The following is a 27916-nucleotide window of genomic DNA, read 5'->3' on the forward strand; positions in this document are numbered from 1 at the left end:
ACCGCCCTGTTTGGTACGGCCGGTGAGGGCGACGACTTCTCCGTCGTCGCCGTTCGTCTCCGTGAGGAGAGCAAGGGTAGGGCCGTGCAGCGTCAGGTGATCAAACACCGATGATGCTGTGTCTGCTCTGGAAGAGCCCTGTACATTCCAGAGCATGATATCCAATGAGGTCATCMTGACTTCTTGGTCGTCCTAGAACGACGGACCACTTTGGGCTTCTTGGTGTCGGGCTTGGGAGGGGTGGACGGATCGACCTCGRCCGWCTCCGACACCTCTGGCGCGGCGGCGCCCGTGTCGACCTCGACCGACTCGGCAGCGGCCACGTCCTTCTTCCTCTTGAATGCCAAGGAGATGGGGGCAAGGATCTTCTTGACACTGTTCAACAGTGCCGGCGACTCGGTGGCGGAGCTTGAAGAGGCGCTGGCCAGAGTAGCAGGTGGCGCCGCAGCCCTTGGGGCAGTGTACGGCGAGGAAGGTGAGGTCGACAATGATCTGCCCAGTGGGGTGACGTTCTTGATGACGACAGGTGTAGACGGCGTGGCCGCGGGCTCCGTTCTTGTTGGAGAGTGCGAGCGATCGCTCGAGGAGGAAGCGACAGAGGCCTCGGCGCTGTCGGTCTTGGGAGGTGAGCTCACAGGCTTGTCGGCCGCGGGCTTGTTGGGCGTCGTCTTGGAAGGCGTAGCCTTGGCGGACACGGACTGAGCTTGCTTGCGCGCCTTGCGGGCTCGGGTGCTCGAGCGCTTCTTGAAGGGCACGACGCGTGAGGCAGCCACGTTGGGGTTGACCATGATGTCGTCCTTGAGTGACTCGAACTGAGTGGCTGAGGGCCACAGCAGTGTGATCGTGTGACGAGAGCCTGCGACATGGTGATGTACAAACGAAGGAGGACACAACTCTGAAATGTCTGTCGGCTTGGTACGGGCGCCGTCGTCCTTGGTGGCCACAAACGTCATCTCGACGAAGTGGTGGGATGGCACAAACAGGCGGGCGCTGACAGGTGACGAGGCGCCAGTGAGAGTGCAAGCGTTGCTGCGGAAGTGCTCAACAAGCTTGCTGAGCTCGGCAGAAGAGTAGGCTTTGCCTTCAACGGTCAAGCCACGGAGTGCACTGCTATCCTTAGAGGCAGCAGTGCCTGATGGGTACGATCTGCTTACACGCATGTGCAAGCGCAGACCTTTCATGTAGTCCTCTGGCAGCAGCGCTGCGCCAGGGTAGAAGATACGCACGTCGTATGATGACTGCGATGAGGGTGGCGCACGATCATTGATCGGGCCATACCTTGCGAAGAATGACTCCGCTCCCATTGTAATCTGTGACAGGGCACTCACCTGAGTACAGCTGTTGTTGATTGAGAGTTGATGTATTGACTTTGCTAGATTGAGTGATCGAGTAACAGATAGTAACTGTATCACTCGTTTCGGTTGTTTTTTCGTGGCGGGTGGACATAACGATACCCAAAAAAAAGAACAAAAGATGTCGACACCTGAGAGATTCGAACTCTCGCCCCCGAAGGGAACCGCTTAGCAGGCGATCGCCTTAAAACCACTCGGCCAAGGTGTCTTGATGTTTTGTGAAATTAATTTACCATACTTAAATTTAAAAAATACAACAAACTTCAAATATATTTTTTGTTTTTAGAATTTCCATTTTCTTTCGTTTTAAAATGAAATTGTGAACTATTATTATTATTAATAGGTAAGGCGAACATAAAGAAGGTGGCCGATAAGAATAATAGTCCAAGTCCAAGCTACGGAACCCAAACAGACCACTCCAAGGTTGGTTGGAAGGACAAGGACACAATACATGCAGATTCAAATTGGAACGTATGTGTCTCTGGAGGAAACTTGGAAAAGGCAGTTCCAAATGCGGTTGACGATCTTGGAACCTTGCTCTACTCTCACTCACGTGCCTATATGGTATGCTTTCAGAGCCTGGCTCTCCAAAACGCCTTGGATGAGCTCAATTGCGGACTACAAGGCCGGAGCGTAGTGGCATTAAGAGTATTGCAGCCGACTTACAGAAGGCCTCTGCAGAATTAGCAGATGATCTCTGCTGTATTTACGATAACACAGATATCAAACCATACGATAAGTCCACTCAACACTTTGTAGTGGAAGTCCCTAGCACAAACAAACTCCTCAAGCTATTTGAAACAAAATCGTCAAATGTGGACACTGGCACTGGTAAAGGTGGTAAAGGTAAAAGGAAACAGGCTCCAGCCACATCAGACACCCGAGGATCAACAAAGAAGGGGAGGACCTGAAATGAATGATATAATATAAATGAAATAGTATAATAAGAATATTAATATAATAATTTTAAATTTAAATTTAAATTTTGAAAATTGGCTAGCCCTAGCCCAGTGAGTGGTCGTGGTGTGATGTGGTGTGTGGTGTGGCTGKGGCAGGAGGGGTGGGCTTCTCTAGGCTTCTGCTTCTGGATGCGAATATTGGTGGTCATAGTCATCGTCGTCTTGGTACTCATAGGTGAATGTAGTGGTTCTGCAACTGGGATCCAATGACAAGACAAATTGGAATTGTCCATTCCAGAAGTTGCTGCCTTCAATGTCAACAGCTTTAGCTTTGTGAGGACCATTCTGCTCCAACAAAGGATTGGGATTTGTTGAGTACGCGATGACATGTACTGGAGATTCGTTGTGCTTGAATTTGAGTGTTTGCTGAAGAAAAGTGAAGTTTTCTTCTGGGAGGAGGTGTGGATAGTCGTTACAGAGATTTTTTGGAAGCTCCAAGGTGATAAGTTTATCACCATTAATCCACCCAGCTGCAGCCATCCTAAACATAAGAGAATTTAGAGAGACTCCATTGACAGCCAAGTTGAGTTCATGTAGAAAGCGAACTCGCAAAAGGTTCCCAATAGAATCTGGGCCAAAGCAATCAAAACTTGATTGTAAACAAAGGACCTTGATCGGAATGCTTTGTAGGAGCAAGTGAAGATTACTTACAATGACTTGGGCATTGTTTAATAGGGCTTGGTGAAAGCGGATGGTGAGGCTGGAAAGCTTAAAACTGTCGGGGCTTTGAACACTTTGCTCATGAATTGCAATGAGTTGTTGATAAAGGTTACAGTCGCGCCTTGATGAGAGATGGAGAGAGTGCAGTTGTGGGAAGATTCTAGACTCATTCATACTGATTTGGAGATGACGAAGGTTTTTTTTTGATGAAATGATGTCAATGAATTGGGATCCGTTGATGTGGCCAAGAGAGAGAGATTCAAGTGTCTCATTCCCATACAAGTATCGAAAAAATGATGGCTTGTAGTCTTTCCAATTGGAACGATTTGCCAGGAATAAGTCCAGACGGCGCAGTGTTTGATTATGAGAGAGTACATTAAAGAACGACTCTGGATCTTGCAGAATAAAACGATTCTTGTAAGTCACGCCGTGGTCTGCTTGATCACTGCCAAGTACCAAAGAGGTTAATCGATCGACAATTGATGGCTCATTTAGAATATCACCAAATGGGCCTTGACCTACAAGTGAGAGCGAGGTGAGATGCTCGAACTTTCCAGAGAAGGAAACCGTTGAGGGTGTAACCCCGCCAATATCTCGCTCAGAGTTGGTCGTGATGCACAGAGATTGTAGTTTCAGAGATGATGACGGATGAGGCACATCTACGATCATCTTCATGATTCGGGAAGTTTTCGATGGCGCCACGCCAGCCAACGACAAGTGTTGAAGAGTTGAAGCTTTGTGAATGATCTTGGATAGGGACGAATCAATTCTAAAGCAGAATGTCAGTTCGAGAATTTGTATGGATCGAAGTATCTGAGTAAAAAATGAGGACTGCTCCCACAGCACTATGTATTCGATTCTTGCATTCTTTGGATACTTGAGCACACAGTACATGGAATTGAGATGATCCAAAACGCTCTGACAATATTGCTTGGTCTTGTCAAAGTTGCTTTGTGACCATGTGAAGTCGATGAATGTGAAGTGCTGTGATATTACTTTGAAGCAATGCCAGGATACCAAAGCAAGTGCCAGCTTGAATCGCATACCCAACCTTGAGTCTCTAAAAAGAAATGACAGAATCTTATCTACAACTTGTTGATGCATAGCTTGTATAGTGCACGTGCGTGATGTGTGATTGATGGCGTAGTATTAATGTTGTATATGTTGTATTGTGTATGTGTGTGTTCAGAGGAGGTGAAATGGTTCTCAGTGTGCTCGCTCGCTCAACCCGATGAACATCAAGCGACCAAAACCAAACCATAAGAGTTGTTTTTACAAATACAAATAAATAATAAATAATAAATAATTTGGCTAGTGGCAGCCAAAAACCAAAAATTAAATTACCATCCATATATATATATACATTATAATATGTATTTACTAAATAAGTTATCTCCCCTTCCAATTTGTAAATTTATCTTCTCAATGATGAGCGCTTCATGATGCATTATATAATGTCTAGGTATAAGAATATTCATTGTGTTCATGCATGGTCCACAGACATAGGGTTCAGATGTGGTCACAACTTGATGTATCCACAGATATTGAGCCACTGTTGGAAAGGTAATAGACTAATAGGGATATTGTTTTGTAAGTGTGTATTTGTTTGATCACAATTGATCAATTGAACTCACCGTTGATTAATTCTTAATCCTCTTCTTGCTCTTTAAATTTGTTTCTGTTACTGCTGCCTCTACTTCTGGCTGTTCCTCTGCTTCTGGCTCTGCCTCCACTTCTGCATCTACTTGTTTACTCCTTCGGCCTCGTTTATGAATTATAGGTGTTGTCTTCGTTGTTTTCGTTGTTGTCGTTGTTGTTGTCGATGTTGTTGGCATTGGTGCTGATTGAGGCGCCGCGGAATATGAACTTGAAGTTGGCGACCCAACCTCCTCGTAATCATTCTCCGCCTCCACTGCCATGTTGTCGTTGCACCACCTGGACCACATGTCTCTGGTGTTGGTGAAGTAATTTACCATGCAGTTCCATCTACAAAAGTGGAGATAGACGCCCAATGTGATGTCTGAACGGGTCACCCTCAATACGTTGGCGCAAGACATAGAGCAGTACTGGCAGACTTGATCTTGACCTCCAGGAATCACTGTGTTGGGGTCTCGTAACCCAATGGCGGGCACTGCCAACTTGAAATAGTTGAAGGAGTTCTGGCAACCTATTCTGGATATGTGTCCGACTCGGCAAATGTTCATCATGACGTCTCCATAATACAAAGTGAGCCTCTCACAAATCCTACTGATGTGATTGCATATTGGTGGCATTATGATCTTGTTGGGCTCTCGAGTATGGCGTATTGCGACAGACAAGAAACACCTGAGTCGTTTGATTGATTCAAATTCGATATCATAGTGAGGTATATGTGTCTCCTCGCCATGCTCCTCTGAACTGGTCATATCGAATGTCTGGGTTGGCATCTGTTGTTGTTGTTGTGGATACGATTGTCTACGGCTTGTTGGTGGCTGGGTTGGAGTTTGGACTGGTGGTACTTGGATTGGCTGTGGCTGGGGATACTGCTGCTTGAGCAATTGATTGACCTGATCTTGTAATTGATTGATGTGTTCCTTTTGCCCCTCGATCTGACTATCCTTCTCATCAATGATTGTTGTGTACGATCTGAATCTATTGTTTATAATATTACGGCACCTGCCTGAGCATCGAATGAGATGGTCACCAATCTCCCATAGTGACATCCAATCATCGCAAAAGAAACACCTTGTACCCGCTCCCAACATCCTTGAGAGAATGATCTCATCCAACTCTTGATCAGACCTTGTCATTATTATTATTGTTATTGTTATGTTGTTGTTGTTGTTGTTGTTATATAATAATAGTTGTTACTTGGACCAATGTTCCAAAGAATGGAAGTGAACATCAAGTTGGAGAAAGACAATGACCTTTTTTTTTTGGATTTGTTTAACATTGGTCCTCTCTCATTGAATCAATATCCTTTTGATGCGTCTACAACCTATGAGAGTGACCCGTCTTGGCATCAACATGTTGATGACTGGACTCTAAACAACCAGCTTGATGATGTCAATGAGATTATAAATATATACTTCTTATTGAATGAATAAAGACTGAAATAGAGATAGATATTGAAAACAAATATTTGTTTGTTGTTTGTTGTTTGTTTGTTTCAATGGCTAACTGGATGGACTGTTTATTTGGAGTACGTATCCATGATATCATATGATCGATTGGGTCAGGGTAGCGCGCTTATTCTCCCTTGTGTCTCAATCTGCAACCTGGGGTGATACGAGCACGACCTCCGGTTGGCTGGGCAATGACGGTGGAGCATGAGGAGCAGAGCACAACAGTCTGAGCATGTGAGAAAACAGTAGTAATCGAGTGACAGCCTTGGCAGTTGATGTCGACGAAAGAGGAGTTTGGAGATTGAACCAATCTCTTCAACTTGTGCTTTCTCTTCTCTGATTCGATGCTTGGGAAAAGCAAATCACCACGTTCTCTAGCCTATATATTATTATTTATATCAAGTTGCAAATGGATAGTAATAATGTAATGTAAGTATATCGTTCATTCAAACATATATTTCAATGTCTCGGTTATGTGTTATGTTGTGTTGTGACGCGGTGTGATTGATTGTGTTGATGTTTGTTTGTAATTGATTGATTGAATGTTTGTTTGTTGTTCATTCGATGTCCACCAACAATGTTGTTGTGTTGTTTGTTTGTTGTTATCATTGTTCCAACATATTAACAACATAAATATTACTGCAAGTTGTTCCTCTTCATTATTTGTTCGAACAAATCATGATTATCATCGTCATTATAATCGCAGCAGTAGTTTATACATGTTGTTGTTGATGTTGTTGATGTATGCTGATGATCATTGAGGTGTAGGTAGACTGTCACATGGCCGATGATAGAGATACGCACCATTGTATGATCTGGTTGTGTTGATAGAGCTAAAACAAAAAGGGCCTTCCTTCAATGTGCAGCACTCGCTTTCATGGTCGTCTGTTCTCCACACAACACGCACAGCTCAATTAAAAAATAAATCGAAAAAATAAAAAGAAAAATGTTCGAATCCGACGCAGAATAACTGCCCGTGCATTTATTTCGTTATGTGTGCATTGTCCTTCCCACACACATGAGACACTTCTCACTCGCAGGACAAGTTTGGGTTGGCTGCGAGGTAACTCCAACCATTGGCGGTAGTCATGTCAATGAGGATAGATGGGAGTATGTAGCCAACATGTTGTTCACGATGTCAGACATCATGTTGACTCACTGTTGGTGATCGACTTGATATATGTAGTTCTTCAAGCCAAGAGACATAAACAACTACATTAGTTGATCCTTCAACTTGGTTAACTCGATCTACCATTGGTGTGTATGTTGCTGTTTATTGATGTCGTTACTGCTTCGATTGCTTACGTTGAACATTGTTGTCTAAGAATGAATAAATGAATGAATTATGAGATAAGGGAGTGTCCGGTGGTATATTGATTGATAGATTAGAGGAAAGAAAATGTTATTAAGATTGACTGGTCAACATCATTCTTTGAATAGTCTTGATTAACAACAATGTTAATGTATTGTTACTAACTTAACAACAAATTTAGAACAAGTGTCAATGTCAATGATTGATTAGATTAATTAGATTGAATGGTAACAGGGTGGACAATGGTTGGTTCGGAGTTGGATAGTATATCAATGGTTTGGTTTATTTGTTCTACACATTTATGGTGATTTGGGTGGATGATGGTTGGAGGGGTCCGTGTTTGATTCTGTTCTTTAGCCAATATATACTGAAGTGTTTACTTCTTGGCGTAAAGGGTGTTGACAAATAGATCGTACTTGACTTGCTTCTGCTCGTTCTCACAAATGGTCAACAACTCAGCCAGCTACACATTGGAATGAAACGGATTGATGGGAAGAAGAGGAGGAGGGTTGTGAGTTAGTGGATTTGTTATTCATTGACTGGACGAATTATCGATAATTACCTCAGCCTCGTTAAGCTTATCACCCTGGGACAGCAGAGCCTTGGAAATGACACTTGATGGAATGTATCCCAATCCCTCTGGGTCGAAGGTCTTGAAAGCGTTTAATAGAATCTGTTCATTGCTGGTCTGTTGGATTGTTGTAGTAGTAATGTATTAGTATCATTCAATCAATCGACGTCAATGTTGTGTCATGTGATTGACAAACTTACCTGCTTCATGCGACGTGACATCATGGACATAAACTCTGGGAAACCAATACCGCCAGACTTGGTGGCGTCGGCCTCGTTGAACATCTCATCCAACTGATCTTGGGTGACAAAGACGTTGAACTGCTTGAGCACAGTCTTCAGTGCATCCTTCTTGATGATACCGGTTCTGTTGCTGTCGAACAACTCAAATGCCTCTTTCAGCTCAGCGACCTGATCCTCGCCCAGAACAACCGACGACTCCTCTCTAGTTAATCTTCTCTTTGATGCCTATTTTGATTGAATGATTGATTGGTGATGAGTTCAATGTCAGATTGATTGATCCTGCTGCTGTTATTGTTCCTTCCCAACATTACAAACATACCATTATTATAGGTTTTTGTTGTAGTAGTACTTTGTTGGATTATATATCCTAAATTGTAATGCTATTAAGTTAGAAGTTGTTTGATTGATTGATTGATTGATTGAAGTTGACAATAATGAAGATTAAACTGAATGATGATGAGTTGAAAACTAATAAAAATCCAAAGCAAAAGAATGAAGCAAGGAAAGATGTAAGGGAAGGATGTTGTTGTTGTTGATAATTGATGTTGTTGTTGTTAACTTTGGTTGATTATTACAGTGAAGGGATGGATGGAGGGAAGTTGCAGCACAGGTGTATTGATTTTTTTTTTTGTTTTTGTTCGAATAACAATGTGATATTGTTTGAAATTGATGTTGTTGGTGAGGGGTACACAATAGTGATCATGCCTCTTTGTGTGTGGGTGGTGTTTAAATAATATTATTAATATCAAACTGCCCCACACACACACACAACAAACACATTGACAATGGGGTAAAGTGATAGACACACTTGGATGATGACCATCACCAATACCAATGATGGTCTGGATCATGGTAATGAAACGACGGACATGTTTGTTGTGTGGGTTAACAAATATAACAACATACAATGAGAAGTGAGGGTGATATAAATAGGACTGTTTAAAGGTGTATATAAATACACTCTTAAGTATTAGTAAATTGATTATAGTATATGTGTGTGTGTGTGTGTGTGAATGGATGAGTGTTGTGTGTAGATGGAACAGATGGCTTCGACTGGCGGGGTGGATGGATGGATGGATAATTAGCCATGGTAAATTGGATGGCTGGAGTAATAAATGGGTTGGATTGGTTTGTAGGGGGTGATTGATTGATTGATTGATGGATGGTTATATTATCTGTATGCTCTTTTAGATGATGAAGATGGATAAATGCGTCGTCCACATCCCTTTGGATCATCCAAAGAATACTTTAAACAACTCATGTTATTGATGGATTCCAAAGTTGGTCGCAACACATTCACACACAATCAATTGCGTAGATGATGAATGAGAAGAGGAAGACAAGAATGTGTTTGTTTGGATGTCCTTGATAATAATAGTGTCCATGTTGGTTGCTGTGCTCACTCTATAAATGGATTGATTGATTGATTGATTGATTGACAGGCAGTATAGTTGACAATCAATCAAACACACAACAAATGCATATGCGTAGTATGTGTATTTATATACCTTTCTAATGAAACAGTAGGTGTTATTTATATTTATATTTATATTTACAAATCGTAGTGTAAGTAAGAAGGTATGTTTGATGTTGGTTGTGCTCAAGTTGAATGAATGACAGTCTGTCTGGTTGGTTGATGGATGGTCAGGTCAGTCAGTTGTTGGTACAATAGGTGTTAACACCACAGAGACACTCAGAGACCATCACCATCATCAGCTGTTGCTTCTGATCAGAGGCCAACACACTTCAGTCAGATCACCTATCATCAGTGCCAATGATGGGGCGGTGTTTGATCAATTATATTTATCAAAATTCTAATCTATTCTATTATTTTTGTTGAAGCCAAATTATGTGAATCTGAGCCATCAAAATGGATAAAATAATTAAATGGCTATTAGCAAAATTTGCCCCTCCCTCGATGTAATCAGATACATCAACATCAATGTCATCACATGAATTGGAAGAAATGCACAGAGAAAGGAAACTATTGTTTGAAGAGAACGAACTGTTCAAAGTATCGACACAGCAGTCACACCATGGATACCCCAAAAATAGAGTATGACTCTGCTATGGAATGGTCTGGTCTGCCTCTCCCTCCTGCCACCTGACCCATCTGGACCAGATGTACCTTGCTGGAGATATTATTGCCTATTAATTGACCTTGTCTTTGTCCCGACACATATCTCAGTTGCCAGATGTATGATCATACATCACTTCCACCCAACAATATTTGTCACCAAGTTAACTGAGTAAGCCACAAAGTGATCAAGCAAGTATCTTGTGTTGACTTGATTTGACTTGGAAACTTCTGTTATCAGTGGCGCAGTCTTTGATGATTGATTGACCAATGTCAATCAGAAATAGTTGATACATTACAAAGTTTATTTATTCGTGTGATATCTGATTGACAACCATCAGGAAGTAGTCGTTATCTAATGTGTGTGCGTCGAATGAATGAATGAGTGAAGTGAATTATGAAGTAGGTCCAAGGTTAGTATGATGATTAGGCTGGTGGTGGACACAGGACAAAACATACCTGGTGTGATCATTATATCAGTGTCCTTTGACCTGACTCTGAAGAATGAAGCTTCGTCTGAGTTGTTGTTTTGTTTCAGAAGTGCAGTGGCTCTTGGGAAGATGTCAATGACCATCTTTGAGTACTCGAGTGATGCATTGCTATCGAATGTAGACTTGATCACTGAACCAGACTTGTTGATAATCAGTATGCCCTTGACGCCCTTGTGTCCAAGTATGCGCTTGAATGTCTCTTCAATGTTAATGTCGGTAGTCATGATTGTATATTGATGTAATTGATTGATCGATTGATGTTTGAGAGACAAAGAATGAGATGAAGGCAACAGCAGCAGTAACAATGATGTTGAATGTTCGCAGCAGAGTGAATGAATGGGATATGCTATGTTATGTTATTTGTACAAGTAGTTATAAGTTCGCCAAACACTTTTGTGATCATCATCAGACATCAGTGACAAAACTTCATTAAAACGTCAAGACTAGCATAGTTTTGGTAGTCTACGGATATGGCAGTCATACCTCTACCATTGTCATTCAATCATACATTGTACATTGACAAGAAGACAGATCGTTCGTTCGTTTAAAGTTGTTATCTCTGTTTATTGGGATGTACCAACACCAGTGAGTTATGTTCCATGTGGATTCTTCAGCACTAGGATGACAGAGTCACCTCTGAGGAACATCTTACTGATGAATCTATCTTTGTTGACAGGCTTTGCCTTCTTCTTTCCCTTTCCTGTCTTTGGTATCTCTGTCCACATCTCCCTGACCTAATATTCCAACATATCATCATATTCATCAATGATTGATTGGGTGAATGTTCGCCAAGTTGATAATGAATGAATGAATGATATTGATTGATTTTGATTGATTGATAGATGGAGTGTAGTATCGTTAGTTCAATGTGATCACACTCAATCAAAGCAGCTCAACTTGACGACACATACATTCTCTAAAACCATGTTACAATGACGATCGAATGCTCTGACTCGACCCAGCAGCTTCTTGTTGTTTCTAACATTGATAAGTATCTGAGTGTTCTTGTTTACACTTTCCATCAAGATTGATAATGGACCTGTCTCAAACTCCTTCTGCTCGTCTCTCTCCTATACATATGAATGACATTCGTGATTGATGTAAGTGTTAGTGAGTACATTCATCCTTCCATCCACCGACCGTCATTCAATCACTGTGCTTGTGATATGCATACCTCTGTTGTTGGAGTATCGGTACTCATGTTTGTTTATTGTATATTTATATATATATAGATATATGAGAAGTAAGTACGTAAGTAAGATTGTCAAATCCGCTTCATCAGAGACACTTCTCACAGGCTAAAGTGAAGTTGACCATTGAAAAACTTTCATTACTCTGTTGCCCTGTCAGTTAGCATGTGCGCGAGAAGTAATAGACTCAAACAAGTGTCTATCTACACTTTATTATTGACTTGTTTGAGCACCAACTGGTTGATTGCCTCAATTGCTTACTCGAGGTTGTTATCTCAGTGGTGATGGAGTGATGTGGATGATAAGATATACATCATACGTTTCAACTTTGTTGACATCATCTTGAGTATCAATATCTGGGATACTGTCCTAGCCTAGCATACGTTTCCATCAAGTTGGACGTTGAGTTCTAACAACTACTTACTCCTAATATTGTTGGTCAATTAAACAGTTGTTTGTAAATGAAGTGCATTTGAATGAAATTTCGCTCAAAGTTCGCTCTTCGTAGCTTGTTCAACTTCATAATCAGGACTTGCAAAAGCATTGAGTTACTCTGTATCTAGTTATAACATATATATATATACAATACACATACAATCACAAATGGCAAACCCACGTGTTTACTTTGATATCACCATTGGAGGAGAGAATGGTATGTATCAAGTTGGTTGTGATTGATTGAATGAATGAATGAGTTAACTAACTACCTAACTACATTGTGATGTATAGCTGGAAGGATCGTGATGGAGTTGTACAAGGACAAGGTACCAATCACAGCAGAGAACTTCAGAGCACTGTGCACTGGTGAGAAGGGTGTTGGAAAGAGTGGAAAGCCTCTCTCATACAAGGGCTCTATCTTCCACAGAGTCATTCCTCAGTTCATGATCCAAGGAGGTGACTTTACAAACTTCAACGGCACTGGTGGCGAGTCAATCTATGGCGAGAAGTTCAATGGTAGGGCACTTCATTCTTACATGGCAATGTTACATTGACACTCACTCATTCAATCAATCACTTTCAATCATTCAAACAATCAAGATGAGAACTTCATTGACAAGCACACTAGAGCCGGACAATTGAGTATGGCCAATGCTGGTGCCAACACCAATGGCAGTCAGTTCTTCATTACAACAGTCCCAACTCCACATCTTGATGGGTAAGATAGATAGTAACCAAGCCACCATGTGATCGTATTAAGACTAACGCGCCCCATCATACCTTTTGCAGCAAGCATGTGGTCTTTGGAAGAGTGATCAAGGGAATGTCTGTGGTCAGAAGGATCGAGGGCATCGAGACTGGTGCACAGGACAAGCCAACATTGGATTGCACAATCTCCAACTCTGGCGAGCTGGCTGAGGGTGAGGACGATGGCGTCCCAGCAAAGGTGACAGCAGATGGAGACAAGTGGGAGGACTACCCTGCCGACGACAATGTCAATGGTGACGCCGAGTTCATCAAGGTTGCCGACACCATCAAGAACATTGGAAACGATTACTTCAAGGCCAACAAGAACGCAGAGGCCGTTGAGAAGTACAAGAAGGCATTGAGATATTTGGATTGCATCAGCTCGGTCGAGGGACTGAAGGCTTCACAGACCTCGTGCTACTTCAACATGGCACTGGCCTACACCAAGCTGAACAAATACGGCGAAGCAATCACTGCCTGCAATGACGGCCTGAAGATCACACCAAACGACGTCAGAGGATTCTTCAGACGTGGAAAGGCCAACATGCTGGCCAAGGACTATGACGAGGCATTGGAGGACTTTGGACTTGTGCTGGAGAAGGATCCAGAGAACAAGGATGCCAAGGCAGAGATTGCCAGAGTCAAGGCATTGACTGCTGAGCACACCAAGAGGCAAGCAGCTGCCTTCTCCAAGATGTTCTCGGACGAGTAAGTGAGGTGGATGTTCGTCCGTCAGTAGGTCACTTGACAAGGTGGCCTGGCAATAAACAACAATTACAATCGAGTTATCCTAAAAGATGTCAAGGGAAGGGAAGGCAAGGACAGTTTATTCCAAAAAGGGGATATCAGTCCTATGACTTCTTTGATGCTGCAGGCGATGTCAATGACTGCAGGACGTTGAGAGAGTTCTGTGTGATCTTGCTGTTGCTGGCGAGCAGGAGCTTCGACAGTGTGGTGTTGGGCTTGGCCGACGACTTGTCAAAGGCCTTGCGCAGGAAGATTGCGCCCTCCTCTTCGATCAGGTTGTTGGAGAGGTCCAGTGTCTCCAACGTATTGTTACAAAGCAGCATCTGCGAGATGGTCTGAGCATTGTCGTTGTGCAGATTGTTGCTGGCAAGTCCCAATGTAACCAAGTTAGTGTTGGACGACAGTGATTGAATGATCAAGTTGGCTGTGCTACCAAGGTCATTCGAGTTCAGTATCAACGACTTTAGCTTCAGTGATGGTTTGAAGAATTCTGGATTGTCCACAACATTGATTGATTGATCAGAGTTAGATTAAGGTTGATTGATTGACATCATCATATAACAAACAAACATACCAATGAGTAAGTTCTTGACCTTTGGTGAACCTAGGTTGTTTGAGGTCAGGTCAAGATTGACGATGGAGACAGAGTTGGAGACGGTGTTGAGGAGATCGGCAATGGAGCGTTGGTCCAATGTGTCCAATGTGTTGTAAGACAAGTCTAGCGATGTTAGTGATCCATTCCATTCCAATGATCTTGACAATGCTGATATCTAAGTACAGTGGTTAGAGGCAAGGTCTTAGTTGAGTGGCAATCGTGATAACTTACATTCTTATCGTCTCTGATTACTCTGCTCAAATCCAATGAGGTGAATGGTTGAGTACTCTTGTGTGCCGAGTCTATTATCTGATGCTCAATGCTTAGGTCGATAGGCTCTTTGGTATAGTTCTTCAAGTACTCCTTGTAGCAATATAAAAAGTCGTTGCGATCGCCTCCTCTATGTCCTTCGCCTGTTGTTGTAATGTAGTATTAGTATCGACTAGTCACACCAGAGTAGTCAATGGATGGCACTGCAACACAACACATACTGATTGGGATTGACACTGAGCATAGTGATTTGAATGTCTTGACGAGATGCTCTCTGTACTCACAGAGCAGGACGATCTCATTCTTGCTCTCGAGAGGTGGCGAGCTGGAGGAGCCCGATTGTAACTTCCTGACCTCGATACGTCTTGGGTGGAACTTGTCGAGTACCAAACAGAATGAACCTTTGTACTCGCCACTGTTTTGAAAGTCGTCAGAGTTGGCGTTGCTGCCACCACCGTTGCTGTCGCCACTGACCTCCTTGAAGAGGAAGGAGCGTTTCGAGAGGAACTTGTTGAAGAGGCCGCCCGTCGACTCGATCATGATCTTGCGCACGTCCAGCTTCAGCACGACGACCTGCGGGTCGATCGAGCGGAACGAGCGCTCGGTGCAAGTGTACATGTTGTTGCGGATCATTGCCAGGTCGCTCTTGGTGATGCTGTCGCCCTCGTCGCTGCCCTCAAACTCGACAAAGTTAAAGATGGGTGTGCTGGTGAGCTTGGAGTGCATCTTCTCGATGCGATGGTTGGTGCGCATCGCATTGATCATGTTGGAGATGTGTTGTGATATCAAATGAAACGGTTCATGAATGTGATGACCCGTGCGAGCTGATATCTCGCACCAACTAATATGTCCAATCTCTGACTCTGAGCATGCCTTGGCAATGTCCACCTGTGACACTGCTCTTGATCCAATATCAACTTGATTGATAAGAGTTAGCGTGTGATCACATGACACATGATCATCAATCAATCATACCTTTGTTAGCGACCAAGAGGAAGATCGATCCTTCGGGCACCATCTTCTTTGTACGAGTCAGGATGTCGAGTGACTTGTAGTAAGAGTCAATGGAGGTTACATCAAACATGACTATGATACAGTTGCAGTTCTTTAAATAAAACGGTAGTAGACCCTTCAACCGTTCATGGCCACCAGTGTCCCATATCTCAAGATTGAGTGAAAGGGTACTATAATGAATGGTATGCAGTGTTCTAATAGCGCCAATCGTTGTAGTCTCCATCGGATCAAACTCACCTGATGAGAACCTTCTCATAAATGATGTCTGACAATAAGTGAGTTTGTTGTTAGTGATTGATTGAATGATTGATCGATCGATCAAACAATGTTCATCATACCTTGCCGACAAAGTTTGAACCTAGTATGGCACACTTTATGTTGGCTGTATATCTATTCTTCTCGATCAGCTTGAGTGACTTTAGGATGACACCCAACTCCTCGATGTTGCTGTAATCCAGCGTACTGCTACTGACTGATGTGTTTGTATATTCATTCATATTTGATGTCGATGATGAGGATGGTATCTTTCCACTTCCATGTCCACTGCTACCTCCACTTCCACCTCCACTTCCATTTCCACTTCCATTATTACTTGTTGATGTTGTTGTTGACATCATAGTCTTTGTCGTCGTCGTCGTCGTCGTCTGTCTACTCTGTTGTTGTTGTCCTGATATATTATTCAAAGAAGGCTGTCTACTACTACTACTACTAGTATTATTATTGCTATGTACTGACTTTGCCAGTATACTATTGTGATTATTCGACCTGTTCAGCATCATGAATGACTGATCATTCAATCATCCAATCAATCAATCAATCTAGATATATATATCTTCTGTATTATATAATAGTACTATTGACCTCGTTTGGTCTTTAACATCAGCTGATATATCTCTATCTATATTATATTATGTATTTGAATGGATAAACACACTAAATCAACTTGGTCCTTTGCTTTGATGAGTCGCCACTTATTCACACACAAACACCAAAATGAATAAATGACAAGTTGAGCGAAACTTCAAGTTTGGTGTGTGAATGAATGAAGGCTTGAGGCCTTGGGAAAAGAGTACCCTATTTTGGATGCCACCCAAACACAAACATATCTCACAAGAATGATAATGACAATGATGCGATGCATTCATGATTAATTGTTTACTATTACTATTACTATTTACTATAATTGCTTAACCAACTATAAGTACAAGTGTAGCTTGTGGATATAGGTTCAGATCTTTCAATGTTAGATGAGTGTCACTGATGTCAAAGAGATGATTGTCTTCGGCAAGGATTGAATAGGGTATCTTGCCATCGGTACGATGTGCATCAATGTATCGTTGTACCTCACGGAATTGATCGGTGCATCTGAATGTCTTGGAGAGCACTTCTCCATTGGTCAGCAACACATTGATCTCAGCAGTAGGTGGTGTAGTTATGGCAACTGGTGCTGGGGCACGTGCAGCGTTATAACTAGCTTGATGTCTTTCTCTAATACTCCTTAAATCTTGTTGTTGCTGTTGTTGTCTTTGTACATTGATGGGTGTAGGTTGAACCAATGTCTTTGTTGTTGTTGTTGCAGTTATTGGAGTTGTCTTGAAGAGTGAGGTTGGAGGAGATTGTGTCGTTGTCTTTGGTTCATACTCACATTTATGGCTAGTTGGGAATCGATGTCTAAGTGGTAGGTAGTTGTAAGTTAGTATTGCGAATGAATGAATGAATGAATGAATAAATGAATAACTTGATAGCAACATACTTGAAACAATAGTTATCTTTGCAATGCTCACAGAGAACAGAGACAAACTCTTTGTTCTTGCATCCTTTGAATTTACAGGCGAAGCTTAAGGGCTTCTTAGTGACGGCTTTGCCACATTGTTTCTCAAGGTGATTGGCAACGATCTCGTCGGTATTATCATCTTTACCAATTACCAACAACTCTGAGCATACTGGACATGGTTGTGTCCTTCTCTCCTTTGGTACATAATGTTTGCATTGATGTGATTGTGGAGATTTATGTTCCAAACAGAACTTTAAATGACACGAGTCACATTGGAATGGCAGGTAATCCAATTGATTACAGAATTTAATGTTACAATGAGCTCCAAGTTGAGGGAATTCCATCTCTTTTCTCTCTTTCTAAAATATATATATTATTATCTGTATCTGTTTGGTTAATTATTGCTTTGATAATTGAATTAATGAACACAACTTGCAATGTAAAGTCATATATTAATGTTGTTCATTCTCAACAAGCATCAAGAATAGAACGTTCTTCGAACAAACCACAAACTCGCAAACAAATAATGACATAGCGTGTGACAATGTTTGACTCATCAACCGATGTGGGGGTTCATCAGCTCTTCAACCCCCACTTCTCACATTGACGAGAACTCTTGAAGTTCAGTACCTTTCACGATACGGAAAAAACAATCAATCATTGGGTGGTTCGTTGTACAATTTGGAGGAATGGTTCCTAAACCACAACCTCTTTCCATCATGATGTTTATTGGATGGTGGATGATGACCATGGATGGTCGTCATCACTTTGATTGATCGCTGTTGTTGTTGTTAATGAGCTTCGTCTTGATCAAGTTGATCTTGTTGCCACCAGTCCCAGTTCCAGTTCCAACTCCAGTGCCACTGACCGTACCAGTGTTGGCAGTAGTATCAGGTGATGAGGTTGTTGTGGTAGCTGTGGTTGGGACTGTAGCGGCAGCTGCCTTCTTGGTCATCTGTTCAAACTTGCTGATTGTGGCGCGGGAAGTACCCATAAGGGGTGATGCAGCAACCTTTCCTTTGGCCTGACTAGTTGTTGGCGCTGCGGTTATAGGTGCTGTTGTGTTGAGTGAGTTGACTGATGGCGATCTGGTGAGTTCGTGCGGTTGGTGGTGATGGTGGGGATGGCTGGGAGGTGTTGGCAACAGCCCCTCTAAAGCAGATGGATTGAAGTTGGGATGGAAGTGATCGTTGATGCTGGCCGTGGAGTTGGCCCGCGAGCTAACAGTCGACACGGTCAATGTGCTGGCGCCAGTGTGGCTGAGGAATGAGTTGTCGCTGTACTCCTCGTCGTTGGTGGATAGCACGCCAGAGGACTCGGTGGTCATGTTTGAAAAGGTGTTGGGGGTCTTGGTGATGGTGCTGGCACCACTGACCATTGGGGCAATGGGCGACTGTCGCTCGTTGGAGCTATGGCTGCCGTCCGAGAATGTTGTGATGAGGATAGGCGTCGATGATGAGCCACTGCTGTTGCTGCTGGTGTTTGAGCCAACCGGAGACAGTGGTGTGATGGGTGACGTGGTGTAGGTTGGTCGGACGAGCTGGGGATTGGACCTCTTTGACTGGCGGTCTGGCGCCACTGCTCTCCATCCACGCGGGGGCTGTGCGGCTGATGGTGGCGTAGTCTTCTCTCCCTTGTTGTTGTCTGTTGGCGAGCCTTGTTGCTGATCGGGGGTGGTTGGCGCGGGGACTGCGTTGCCCATCGTTGGCGCGTCAACTTCCTCCATCTGAGGGTTCTTGAGCTCTTCTGTAGCGTACTGTGACAGGTCGTGCACCTTGTTCTCGTTGGCGATCAGTGACGAGCCTATCTGATTCTGTTGCACCAGTGGCTGTGACGCCTCGAACGTCTCGTAGATGCCACTCGTCTCCATGTTGTCCTTCATCTCTTGCAGAGTGACGAGGATCTCATCAAATGTCGGACGAGCCTTGGGGTCAGTCGCCCAGCATTTCTGTATCAGTGCGCTGAACTCTGGCGGACAGTTGTCGGGAATGGGCAGACGATAGTTCTCCTCGAGTACCATGCGACTCCACGTGATCTGGTCCTTGTCGCGGTAGGGTATCTCCCGACTAAAGCACTCCCAGAGTAGCACACCGAACGAGTACACATCGACCTTTGGTGTGTACTCGATGGCGCCTTGAAGCACTTCGACAGCCATGTAGCAGGATGAACCCACTCCCCTGGTCATGCGACGACCAGTGATACGGCTCACGCCAAAGTCACAGATCTTGAGGTTCCAGTTGTTGTCTATCAGCAAGTTGGACGACTTGAGGTCGCGATGAATGATGCCATGCGAGTGCAGGTATGCCATTCCCTTTGCGGTCTGTAGCGCGATGTGGACGATCTTGTATGTTGACAGCGGCAGGTCCTTGGAGTTGATGACAGTGGACAGAGAGCCGCGCGGGAAGTAGTCAAACACAATGAACAGCTTGCCGGGCTGCTGGCTGCCGCCAATTGCTCGGATGATGTTCTCGTGCTCGAGCAACGTGAGCATGGTGGCTTCGTTGTGGAAGTCGCGCTCGTCAAAGCCCAGGTTGTCGGGGTCGTAGCACTTGACTGCCACCGTCTGCTCGTAGTAGACACCCTTGTAGACGTTGGCCGACACACCACGGCCGATGGTAGTGTTGAGCACGATCTCTTGCTGTGAGATCGGATTGAGGATCGAGCGTCGTTTCTCCTTGGCCAGCTGCAGTAGATAGTGAATGACCTTGGGTGCGCTGTTGATGATGCGAGTGTTGTACTTGTCAGTGATGCCGGCGATATGCGCCAGGATGTTACACAGTGGCAGGATCTCGCCTTTGGCCGCTTGTGCTGAGAGTGCGTTGTTGGGGTTGGTGGCTGCCGTGGGTACCAGTGCGAGGTGCGCAGTTGCGCCTCCACTTGTGTTTAGGGCCACTTGACATGTAAGGAGGTTTAACAGACGGTCGACGCCCTGGCTACCAATAGCCTCAGCGCAAGTTCGATCAAAGTCGCACAGATTACTGATGCTGTTAATAATGTAGTGCACCTCTGAGGCTTCGTCCTCAATCAACTGCAACGATGACATCAACGATCCAACAATGCCATTCTGTATCAGGTTCTTCTTGCATTGGTCTTGATTGATTGAGTGAGTTAGGTTAGTCCATGGCCTTGTTTGCCACCATTTGCCAATCAATCACATACCATTGGGAGAGAGGGACATTAACATGAATGAGCGGAAGGCTTCGGCACGTGTGGATGAGTCGTGGCACAGGACAAACTGTTTCAGCAATGCAAGGCCATTGCCTTGGCTGAAACGTTCATGGATGCGTACGGATGCTTTGGTGTCCAGCATGTTGGAGATGGTCAGTGATAGGAAGAAAGTGAGTTCGGACTCCTCCGAGAACAACTCCTTATACGACGTCATCACACTCGACGATGAGTCTGCAAAGTACTCCAATATGTTTGATTGCCATTGATAGAACATTGGTATCTCCACATAATGATTGGGATCCGATGGTATGATCAATTCGAGTAGTGTTCCATTATTAATTACATAGGCTGTACATGATTCTATTTGTTTGTTTGGCATTGGCGCTGGAGTTAGCGTGGCGTTGACGTGGCGGCGAGGTGTTCTCGAGGAACATACCATATCTACAAAACTTGGAGAATGCTTTAAATACTAATACACGGAGCGAACTGTCCAGATGATGAGACTTCAGCAGGTCCAATAAAGAGTTCAAAAGTGTCAATGTTGTTTCCTTCTTGGTGTCGCCTGTGATGGGTGAGTATGAGTGAGTAAGTGTGATGGAAGGACATGGAATCATTCCATTCATGAATGAATATACATACTGAATGTTGATGGATTGGATATGGCACGTAATGCACACTTCCTTGTTATATAATCCTTGGAGGACAACATTGAAGTCAATATCTTCTTGACATCCTCGCTTGGGAATCGATCGATTGAGTATTCTAAATTGATTCAATGAGTGATGGAATGATTCCATGAGTATATGAGTATGTGATTGATTGAATGATTGATGTGAGATCATTATCATACCTGTATGTGGATTCTCTGATAGTTGACAAAGGGCAATTGCGCATGAACGTACGCAATCTAGGTGATCAGAATCGCAGAGAAGGGCAATGATGTTGATGTCGCACTCTTGGAAGAATCGATACAGGAATGTCCTGTTTGTGATGAGTGCGCTGATGGAGCAAGAAATGAATCTCCTCAACTCAGGGAATGACTTCCAGTTCTCCTGCGAGACCACCTTGAAGAAGAACTCTATACCATTCTCTCGTAATATCCTCTCTTTGTTCTTATCTATATTTTGGAATGAGTTTGAGTTAGTGAGCATGATTGGGACATGGGACATTGGACATTGGACATGGGGACATGAATAATGACTTACCAAACTCAAGTAGCTTGGACAATATGCCAGCAATGTGTATTTGTACGGTGGGATCATCTGGATAGAACATGAGATTCAACAGGTTCTCAATGCCAAATGTGAATAGGTTGTCGAGTGTAGCATCGCGTTGTGATATCAGTGTGATCAGCTCGACCGTCTCCTCGATCCACTCATTGGAGAAGGCCAACTCCTTCAAGTTTGGGTTATGTTCTATTGGAGTTGGTAGTCAAAGGTTAGTGCCTGATTGATTGAATGAACGTGATTGGACACCATACCATCAATGATCGTGCACTTGAATGGACTTCCACAAATATGTGTGTCGTCTATCTTGATGCTGATTGAATACTCGCCAAAGGATTGAGGCGAGAGTGTTAGGAGTGAGTGATCGGAACGACGTTGCTCGTAGATGAACGGCAGACGACGGTTGTCCGAGGGCTTCTCCTTGATAATGTCGATCTGGAATGGCGAGTTGGACGTCGAGTTGATCAGGACGCCCTTGGAGCTGACTCGGTACAGCTTGATCTCGTACTTTAGGCCGCTGATGCCCCGGTACAGGCCCTTGCCAATCGCAAAGCACAGTGCCGGGCATATAATCGATGACTTCTTTGATGTGGTCAACACGTGGACCTTGTTATTGCCTGATGCCGCTGACGATGCGTCTGCGGTTGATGATGATAACTTTGATGATGATTGTGATTGTTGTAATTGTGTTTGTTGTTGTGTTTGTGATTGTTGTGATTGTTGCTGTTGTTGCTGAGCCTGTTGTTGTTGGGCTGTTGACTGTGGCAATACCAGAAAGTCTGTTGGATTCTCCTTCTCCTGTATCTCCACCACAATCTCTGATGAGTCCTCTATTGGATAATGATTAATCTGTCTATAGTTCTGTAACTGTGTCAAGTATTCCTATTATGATTGATTGATTTGGAATGGTTCCAGTGAGTTAGTGTCTGATGTCCATGTCATGTGACCTTTCCAGTCCAGTCCAATCCAGTCCTGTTCCAGACCAGTCCAAATCAATGATTACCTTTGCAGTTGCCCTTGGCTGGTCATTGTCACGACACTTGAGATAGAGCTTCTGTTTGGCAGGTGGAATGCCAAATGTTCCGAATATGAATGTCTTTAGCATCCAGACCCATTGGTTCTTATGTACCTCAATGAATGCTTTGCGCTTTACACCACCACTTGTACTCAGATCTGATGAATCCTTATCCTTACTACTACTACTACTACTTGATTCATCCTTATGGCTTGATGCCACTATATCTATCTTTACTCGCATTCTCCTATATTATTATTATTATTGGCGTCGCGCCTCCTTTGTTTGTTTTGATTAATCGATATCAGGCACCGATATTGTTTCGTTTCTTTGGCCTGTCTGATTGATTGATTGAATACTGTTTGATTGGGCAGGACTGACTGGTCAATCACTGTTTGTCGCAAATGTGTACGTCTTGTCTTGAATGAATGAATGAATGAAGATGAATGATGACTATAACTACAACTACTGAACTGATGATGAAAGAGATACTTTGTATCGCTCACAAGTACAAGACAATACAACAAGACTATCACAATACATTAACATAAACCTGAATTGCAAAGTTGGAATGGTCTTGTCAAATATGCGATTGTCTAAGTTGCCGAGGATGACGAATGATGGCGAATGGGGTGCGGGTGTGTGGGGCAATTCTTGATTCCTGAGTCCGACTGACTGACTGACTAAAGACCAAACAGGGTTGTTTGTTGTTGATGTTGTTGACTTTGATTGTTGTTTGGTCGTCGACTCGACTGATTGATATTATTATTTGTTTTGTTTTGTTTTGTTTTTTTTATCGTCAACGAGTCGATTGATCAATCAGTGAGAGAGAGTGTATGAGTGATATATAATTTATCTCTATTTATATATATATATATATGTATTTAAATAAGGTCAATCATTGATTGATAGATGAAAGATGGATGTTATATTTGGTACATGTGTGGATGGATTGATTGATTGATGAAAGAATGGAATGAATGGACAATGGTACTATGTTTGGTCCAAAAGAATGAGTCAGTGTCTGTCAGTCAGTCAGTCAGGTTAGATACTTAGATCAAAGGGCAGCCTTGGACTGGACCCGGCTCGTCGCTTGCTTGACAACCACAACCAACAACAACATTAAAAAAAAATTATTAACAAACATAAACGCAAGGAGCATGAAGGATGTGAATAGATACATTGGTAGGATTGATGGTTGGTAAATGTCTCTTTGACTCAAGGCAAAGACATACCCTCGTGTGTGATTGAGTGATGTCTATCCTCACAGTCCTCGTCAAATCAGAGGGGTCATCACACGCACGCACCCACACTAACAAACCAATTCTGAAAGATCAAAAGGATATTATGGACTTTTGGTTCGATCAAAACACGAAGATCTTGATCATAATGACTAGTGACGGATGTTGATGGATGAAAGGTCTGGGCGTGGTTCGCGGCCGCTTGTGTGCTTACAAGTGATGCAAAGACTATAACCAATATGACCACCAACACCTCTAGTGTCTATTTATGTTGTGCCGGCCTGTCAGTACCTGTCGTCATTGACTAATGGGCTTCTGGGCAAACTGTCTTCTACTACATGCAAATAAAGACAAATGTGGTAAGAGTTGCTGAGGTGGTAAAATGTGGTTTGGTTGTTTAGATACGATGTTGTAAATGATGGATCATTTAATCATCGTATCGTGAAGTGATGGTGTTGTTGGTGATGTGTTGGTGATGGTGATTAAAATGGTTCCGCCTGCGATTCCATTCCAGTCACACACAAGTGGAATGGAATATTAGATAGAATCGATATAGTTGGTCTGGTGGTGCAAGTATTTATGTCCAAGGCCTTGGTGTAATCACCTCGATCATTGTGATCATAATGATGATAAAATGAGTGGTCCACACCACACCAACATTCAATCAAAAAGATAGTTAACCTACACTCACTTACAATAATAATCTATTATTCTTGTGTATGTTTGTATGTTTGTCAATCTATCTGTCTTGTAATGGCAATGCAATCAATGATTGATTCCAATGATGTCGTTGTTTGTGGGGTAGTAGTAACAGTAGACTACTTCTGATCAATCTATTATAAATATGGATATATTTTAAATATGTGAGTGTGTAATGGGTGCAGTGATTGGCCTTGGCCTTGGTCTAAGCCTTGTTGTCGGATGGATTGATTGGGTTGATCATACTCCTGCAAATGAATGAATGTTTGAATGAATAGTGATGAACGATTCTTACAAATTGTAGTCACTTGATATTCTTGATCTTTCCGGCTAAATTCTAAAAATTATCGATGTACTATTAATACTAGATATTACTTGATACAACATTAAAAAAAGTTATTATTATATTCGAAGCTGATGGAAGTAGTTCCCGTCTGATGATGATGTAATACTCTTAAGTAAGTAAATGTGTGCGATGAGTGAGTAGTACATTTCCAATTACCGGGGGGCAATGCTACTCCTACCGACTTAAGTATAAATGCTACGCCCTGACGTGTATTCCGAAGATGGCGATGGAAGAAACCCCCAAGTTCTTACGTGTCAGATATTCAGAAGATATTATCTTCTGAGCATTCCCAGCTCCATCAACAAGAATAATGAGAAAAGAACCTCATACAAACAAACCTCGGGTCTTGTCCCGAGTATTGGTGGACCGAAGACGGTTGTGTATTGATGTTGATCATCAACATCACAATCACCTAGATGATGGAGACTGATCAAACATTGTAACTTTTCCAACAACAATTCTCAAGATGGTAGATTATTATTTATAAAATCGTCAAAGCCCAAGCGACAAGATACCAGGAACAAATTGCGAAAGGATTCGCGTGAGTCGTACCCAGGGCACCTTTCAATCTTTCAGAAGCTAACAGAAGGGAAGGGAATGAGGTGATTGCATTGACCTATAACATCGAGAATGATATCGACATCAAGTCCAATGCTTGAGTAATGCTAGTTGAAGGTAGTTCCCATCTTTATGAGAGTAGAAAGGAAGAATGAACAATCATTGGATCTTTCCTTTCATTCATTCAATCATAAGATTATCTTAATAATATATAGTTTGTTGTTATTGCAAGTTATAGGTCATTGGATGTCCTGCTGAACTGAACACATATGTATCCAAAGGTAGTAATCTAGAGTGTTCAAACATTAAATATAGATACTATTTGTATGATTGATGGTCAGTTCATTGTTAGTCAATAAGTGATCATTCAAACTCATTCACCATCGAATATCATGTTTGATATTGCATACCTTAAGTGTCTTGGCCATGAAGTGAGGCGGCTGGTAGTCTGTGGTGATGATAGGACTACTGATGTCGGCTAGACCGACGTAACCGGAGGGGGTCTGACAGTGACGTTCGATTGATTGGAAGATGGCCCATGCCCAGTCTTGATACATGATCTGTCCAGTGATGCGCCACAGGTAGAATAGTGACTCGATTGTCTCACCGCGTAGATCATATTGGTTCTCAGTTGGATGTGATTCGTTTGAATAGGTGTAGTAGATCAACTCTGGAGCCAGACCCGTCTTGCTGTTGACATAGGCGTCGCGACATGTTTTGGCCAACTCTTGCGCCAACTCCATGTGTTGTCCATTGGCTACTGGGTCACCGGTGATGTTTACCGCCACGCCCAACGCTATCATTCCCGCGGCCATACACGACTTGTGCTCCATGTATGGTGACTTTACACTCGTTGTACTATTGATCCAACACAAGTATGACTCGCCAATCACTGTCGTCTGGATCATTTGCTCGGCCATCCCCGTCAGGGACTTGATGTACAACTGTTGGTATGTTGCGCGCTGCTCTTCATCCTCCCCGATCAGGCCAGTAGAGTTATATATCCAAAGTTTGAGGAGATGTTCGTAGAATGGTGTGCCGAATGACATCCTGTCGCCACAGGTCACATCTGGTTTGCCGTGTTCGAGGCCAGTGGCGAACAACTGTGTCTGATCTTGGTCCATGTTGGCGGCAACCTGTCTGATTACCGACTGTACACGTGTGGCCCATGTTTGATCACCTGTCAATCTCGACAGATGGGTCAACTCCAAGTATATCTGAGCCATGTCGGCCAGCATGATACATTGTCCATTGGTCGTGTTGCCTGGCACCAGCATCGCGTTGACATCAAACATCTTTGACAATACCACCTCGGCAAACTCCTTGATCTTGATCATGTACATGTCATCCTTGGTCAAATCATAGATGGATAACAATGAACCAAGTATGTTGGACACCATCTGGTAAGACTTGCTGGCCTTGTTGGACTTGTTGTTGTTGTTGATGAGTAGCAGTCCTTCCATCATACTCGGGGTCATCTCATGCTCGATCCAATCTCTTGCCATCTTATACTCGCTGGTGAGGTCCATCACAAAGAGTGTGTCGATCGACTCGATGATGGTCTGTCCGGCATGTATCTTGTTCTTTCCAATCAACTCCCAGGGCATGAGTCCATCGTAGCCCCACGCATACTCCGAGTAACTGTCCCATGCCAGCCGCATTGCCTTTCGGACCTTATTGGCACGCTCTATATTCTTCTCAATATTGGCCTGGTATGATTTCTTTGTATTGTCCAAAGGTGATTGAGTATCTGGTGTCCTACCTTCCTCATCTTCAATCAATATATTCTTCCTATTATCATTATCATTATTATTATTATCGAATGGTATACCATTATTTGCATCACCATCTAATGAATATCCAGTTGTTGTAGTAGTTGAGCCCCAATTCCTATTAAAGAAGCTCATGTCACCTGGCAAGTATACACCTGGTACCTGTGCTGCCTTTATCTTCTTCTGGAACTTGCTCACCTTTGTGTTTGTTTGGTGTCAGTCATTCACTCAATGAATATCATCCAACAATCACATAACTTAACTTACGAATACATTCTTCCATTTGATTGACACCTTTGGAGGAGCTGGATTTGGCTTCTTTGATTCAAAGCTCATAATGCTTAGTAT

General features: G+C 43.1%; 12 protein-coding genes across 12 annotated transcripts; 2 read left to right on the plus strand and 10 right to left on the minus strand.

Annotated features, from left to right (window-relative positions):
* Window positions 1-2: 2 nt before the first annotated feature.
* On the minus strand, window positions 3-174 carry SAMD00019534_012530 (hypothetical protein; the record flags this gene model as incomplete). The annotated part of the gene is made up of 1 exon (XM_012903221.1): window positions 3-174. A coding segment is annotated over one exon (172 nt), but the record flags the coding sequence as incomplete, so codon positions are not given.
* A 177-nt stretch (window positions 175-351) lies between these two features.
* SAMD00019534_012550 (hypothetical protein) lies at window positions 352-702 on the plus strand (the record flags this gene model as incomplete). The annotated part of the gene is made up of 1 exon (XM_012903222.1): window positions 352-702. The coding sequence occupies one exon, from the start codon at window positions 352-354 to the stop codon at window positions 700-702; it is 351 nt and encodes a 116-aa protein (XP_012758676.1).
* A 5500-nt stretch (window positions 703-6202) lies between these two features.
* On the minus strand, window positions 6203-6882 carry SAMD00019534_012560 (hypothetical protein; the record flags this gene model as incomplete). The annotated part of the gene is made up of 2 exons (XM_012903223.1): window positions 6203-6454; window positions 6880-6882. Coding segments are annotated over 2 exons (255 nt in total), but the record flags the coding sequence as incomplete, so codon positions are not given.
* An 884-nt stretch (window positions 6883-7766) lies between these two features.
* SAMD00019534_012570 (hypothetical protein) lies at window positions 7767-8522 on the minus strand (the record flags this gene model as incomplete). The annotated part of the gene is made up of 4 exons (XM_012903224.1): window positions 7767-7850; window positions 7950-8075; window positions 8159-8425; window positions 8520-8522. Coding segments are annotated over 4 exons (480 nt in total), but the record flags the coding sequence as incomplete, so codon positions are not given.
* A 2069-nt stretch (window positions 8523-10591) lies between these two features.
* SAMD00019534_012580 (hypothetical protein) lies at window positions 10592-11034 on the minus strand (the record flags this gene model as incomplete). Its single annotated transcript, XM_012903225.1, has 2 exons — window positions 10592-10632; window positions 10737-11034. Coding segments are annotated over 2 exons (339 nt in total), but the record flags the coding sequence as incomplete, so codon positions are not given.
* A 324-nt stretch (window positions 11035-11358) lies between these two features.
* On the minus strand, window positions 11359-11969 carry SAMD00019534_012590 (hypothetical protein; the record flags this gene model as incomplete). The annotated part of the gene is made up of 3 exons (XM_012903226.1): window positions 11359-11502; window positions 11680-11838; window positions 11943-11969. 3 exons carry the CDS (start codon window positions 11967-11969, stop codon window positions 11359-11361), a joined length of 330 nt encoding a protein of 109 aa, XP_012758680.1.
* Window positions 11970-12561: 592 nt separating this feature from the next.
* SAMD00019534_012600 (hypothetical protein) lies at window positions 12562-13855 on the plus strand (the record flags this gene model as incomplete). The annotated part of the gene is made up of 4 exons (XM_012903227.1): window positions 12562-12610; window positions 12688-12912; window positions 12997-13114; window positions 13186-13855. 4 exons carry the CDS (start codon window positions 12562-12564, stop codon window positions 13853-13855), a joined length of 1062 nt encoding a protein of 353 aa, XP_012758681.1.
* Window positions 13856-13994: 139 nt separating this feature from the next.
* On the minus strand, window positions 13995-16548 carry SAMD00019534_012610 (hypothetical protein; the record flags this gene model as incomplete). The annotated part of the gene is made up of 6 exons (XM_012903228.1): window positions 13995-14380; window positions 14465-14660; window positions 14717-14898; window positions 14977-15672; window positions 15731-16034; window positions 16108-16548. The coding sequence occupies 6 exons, from the start codon at window positions 16546-16548 to the stop codon at window positions 13995-13997; spliced, it is 2205 nt and encodes a 734-aa protein (XP_012758682.1).
* Window positions 16549-16956: 408 nt separating this feature from the next.
* Window positions 16957-17887, minus strand: SAMD00019534_012620 (hypothetical protein; the record flags this gene model as incomplete). The annotated part of the gene is made up of 2 exons (XM_012903229.1): window positions 16957-17440; window positions 17523-17887. 2 exons carry the CDS (start codon window positions 17885-17887, stop codon window positions 16957-16959), a joined length of 849 nt encoding a protein of 282 aa, XP_012758683.1.
* Window positions 17888-18306: 419 nt separating this feature from the next.
* SAMD00019534_012630 (hypothetical protein) lies at window positions 18307-23195 on the minus strand (the record flags this gene model as incomplete). The annotated part of the gene is made up of 8 exons (XM_012903230.1): window positions 18307-20633; window positions 20703-21059; window positions 21148-21273; window positions 21351-21473; window positions 21562-21828; window positions 21917-22126; window positions 22192-22819; window positions 22941-23195. The coding sequence occupies 8 exons, from the start codon at window positions 23193-23195 to the stop codon at window positions 18307-18309; spliced, it is 4293 nt and encodes a 1430-aa protein (XP_012758684.1).
* Window positions 23196-23535: 340 nt separating this feature from the next.
* Window positions 23536-23745, minus strand: SAMD00019534_012640 (hypothetical protein; the record flags this gene model as incomplete). The annotated part of the gene is made up of 1 exon (XM_012903231.1): window positions 23536-23745. A coding segment is annotated over one exon (210 nt), but the record flags the coding sequence as incomplete, so codon positions are not given.
* Window positions 23746-26018: 2273 nt separating this feature from the next.
* Window positions 26019-27904, minus strand: SAMD00019534_012650 (hypothetical protein; the record flags this gene model as incomplete). The annotated part of the gene is made up of 3 exons (XM_012903232.1): window positions 26019-26114; window positions 26207-27766; window positions 27836-27904. 3 exons carry the CDS (start codon window positions 27902-27904, stop codon window positions 26019-26021), a joined length of 1725 nt encoding a protein of 574 aa, XP_012758686.1.
* Between the last annotated feature and the right edge of the window lie 12 nt (window positions 27905-27916).

The sequence above is a fragment of the Acytostelium subglobosum genome (genome assembly GCF_000787575.1).
Source record: "Acytostelium subglobosum LB1 DNA, scaffold: scaffold2, whole genome shotgun sequence".
Classification (NCBI taxonomy): Eukaryota; Evosea; class Eumycetozoa; order Acytosteliales; family Acytosteliaceae; genus Acytostelium; species Acytostelium subglobosum.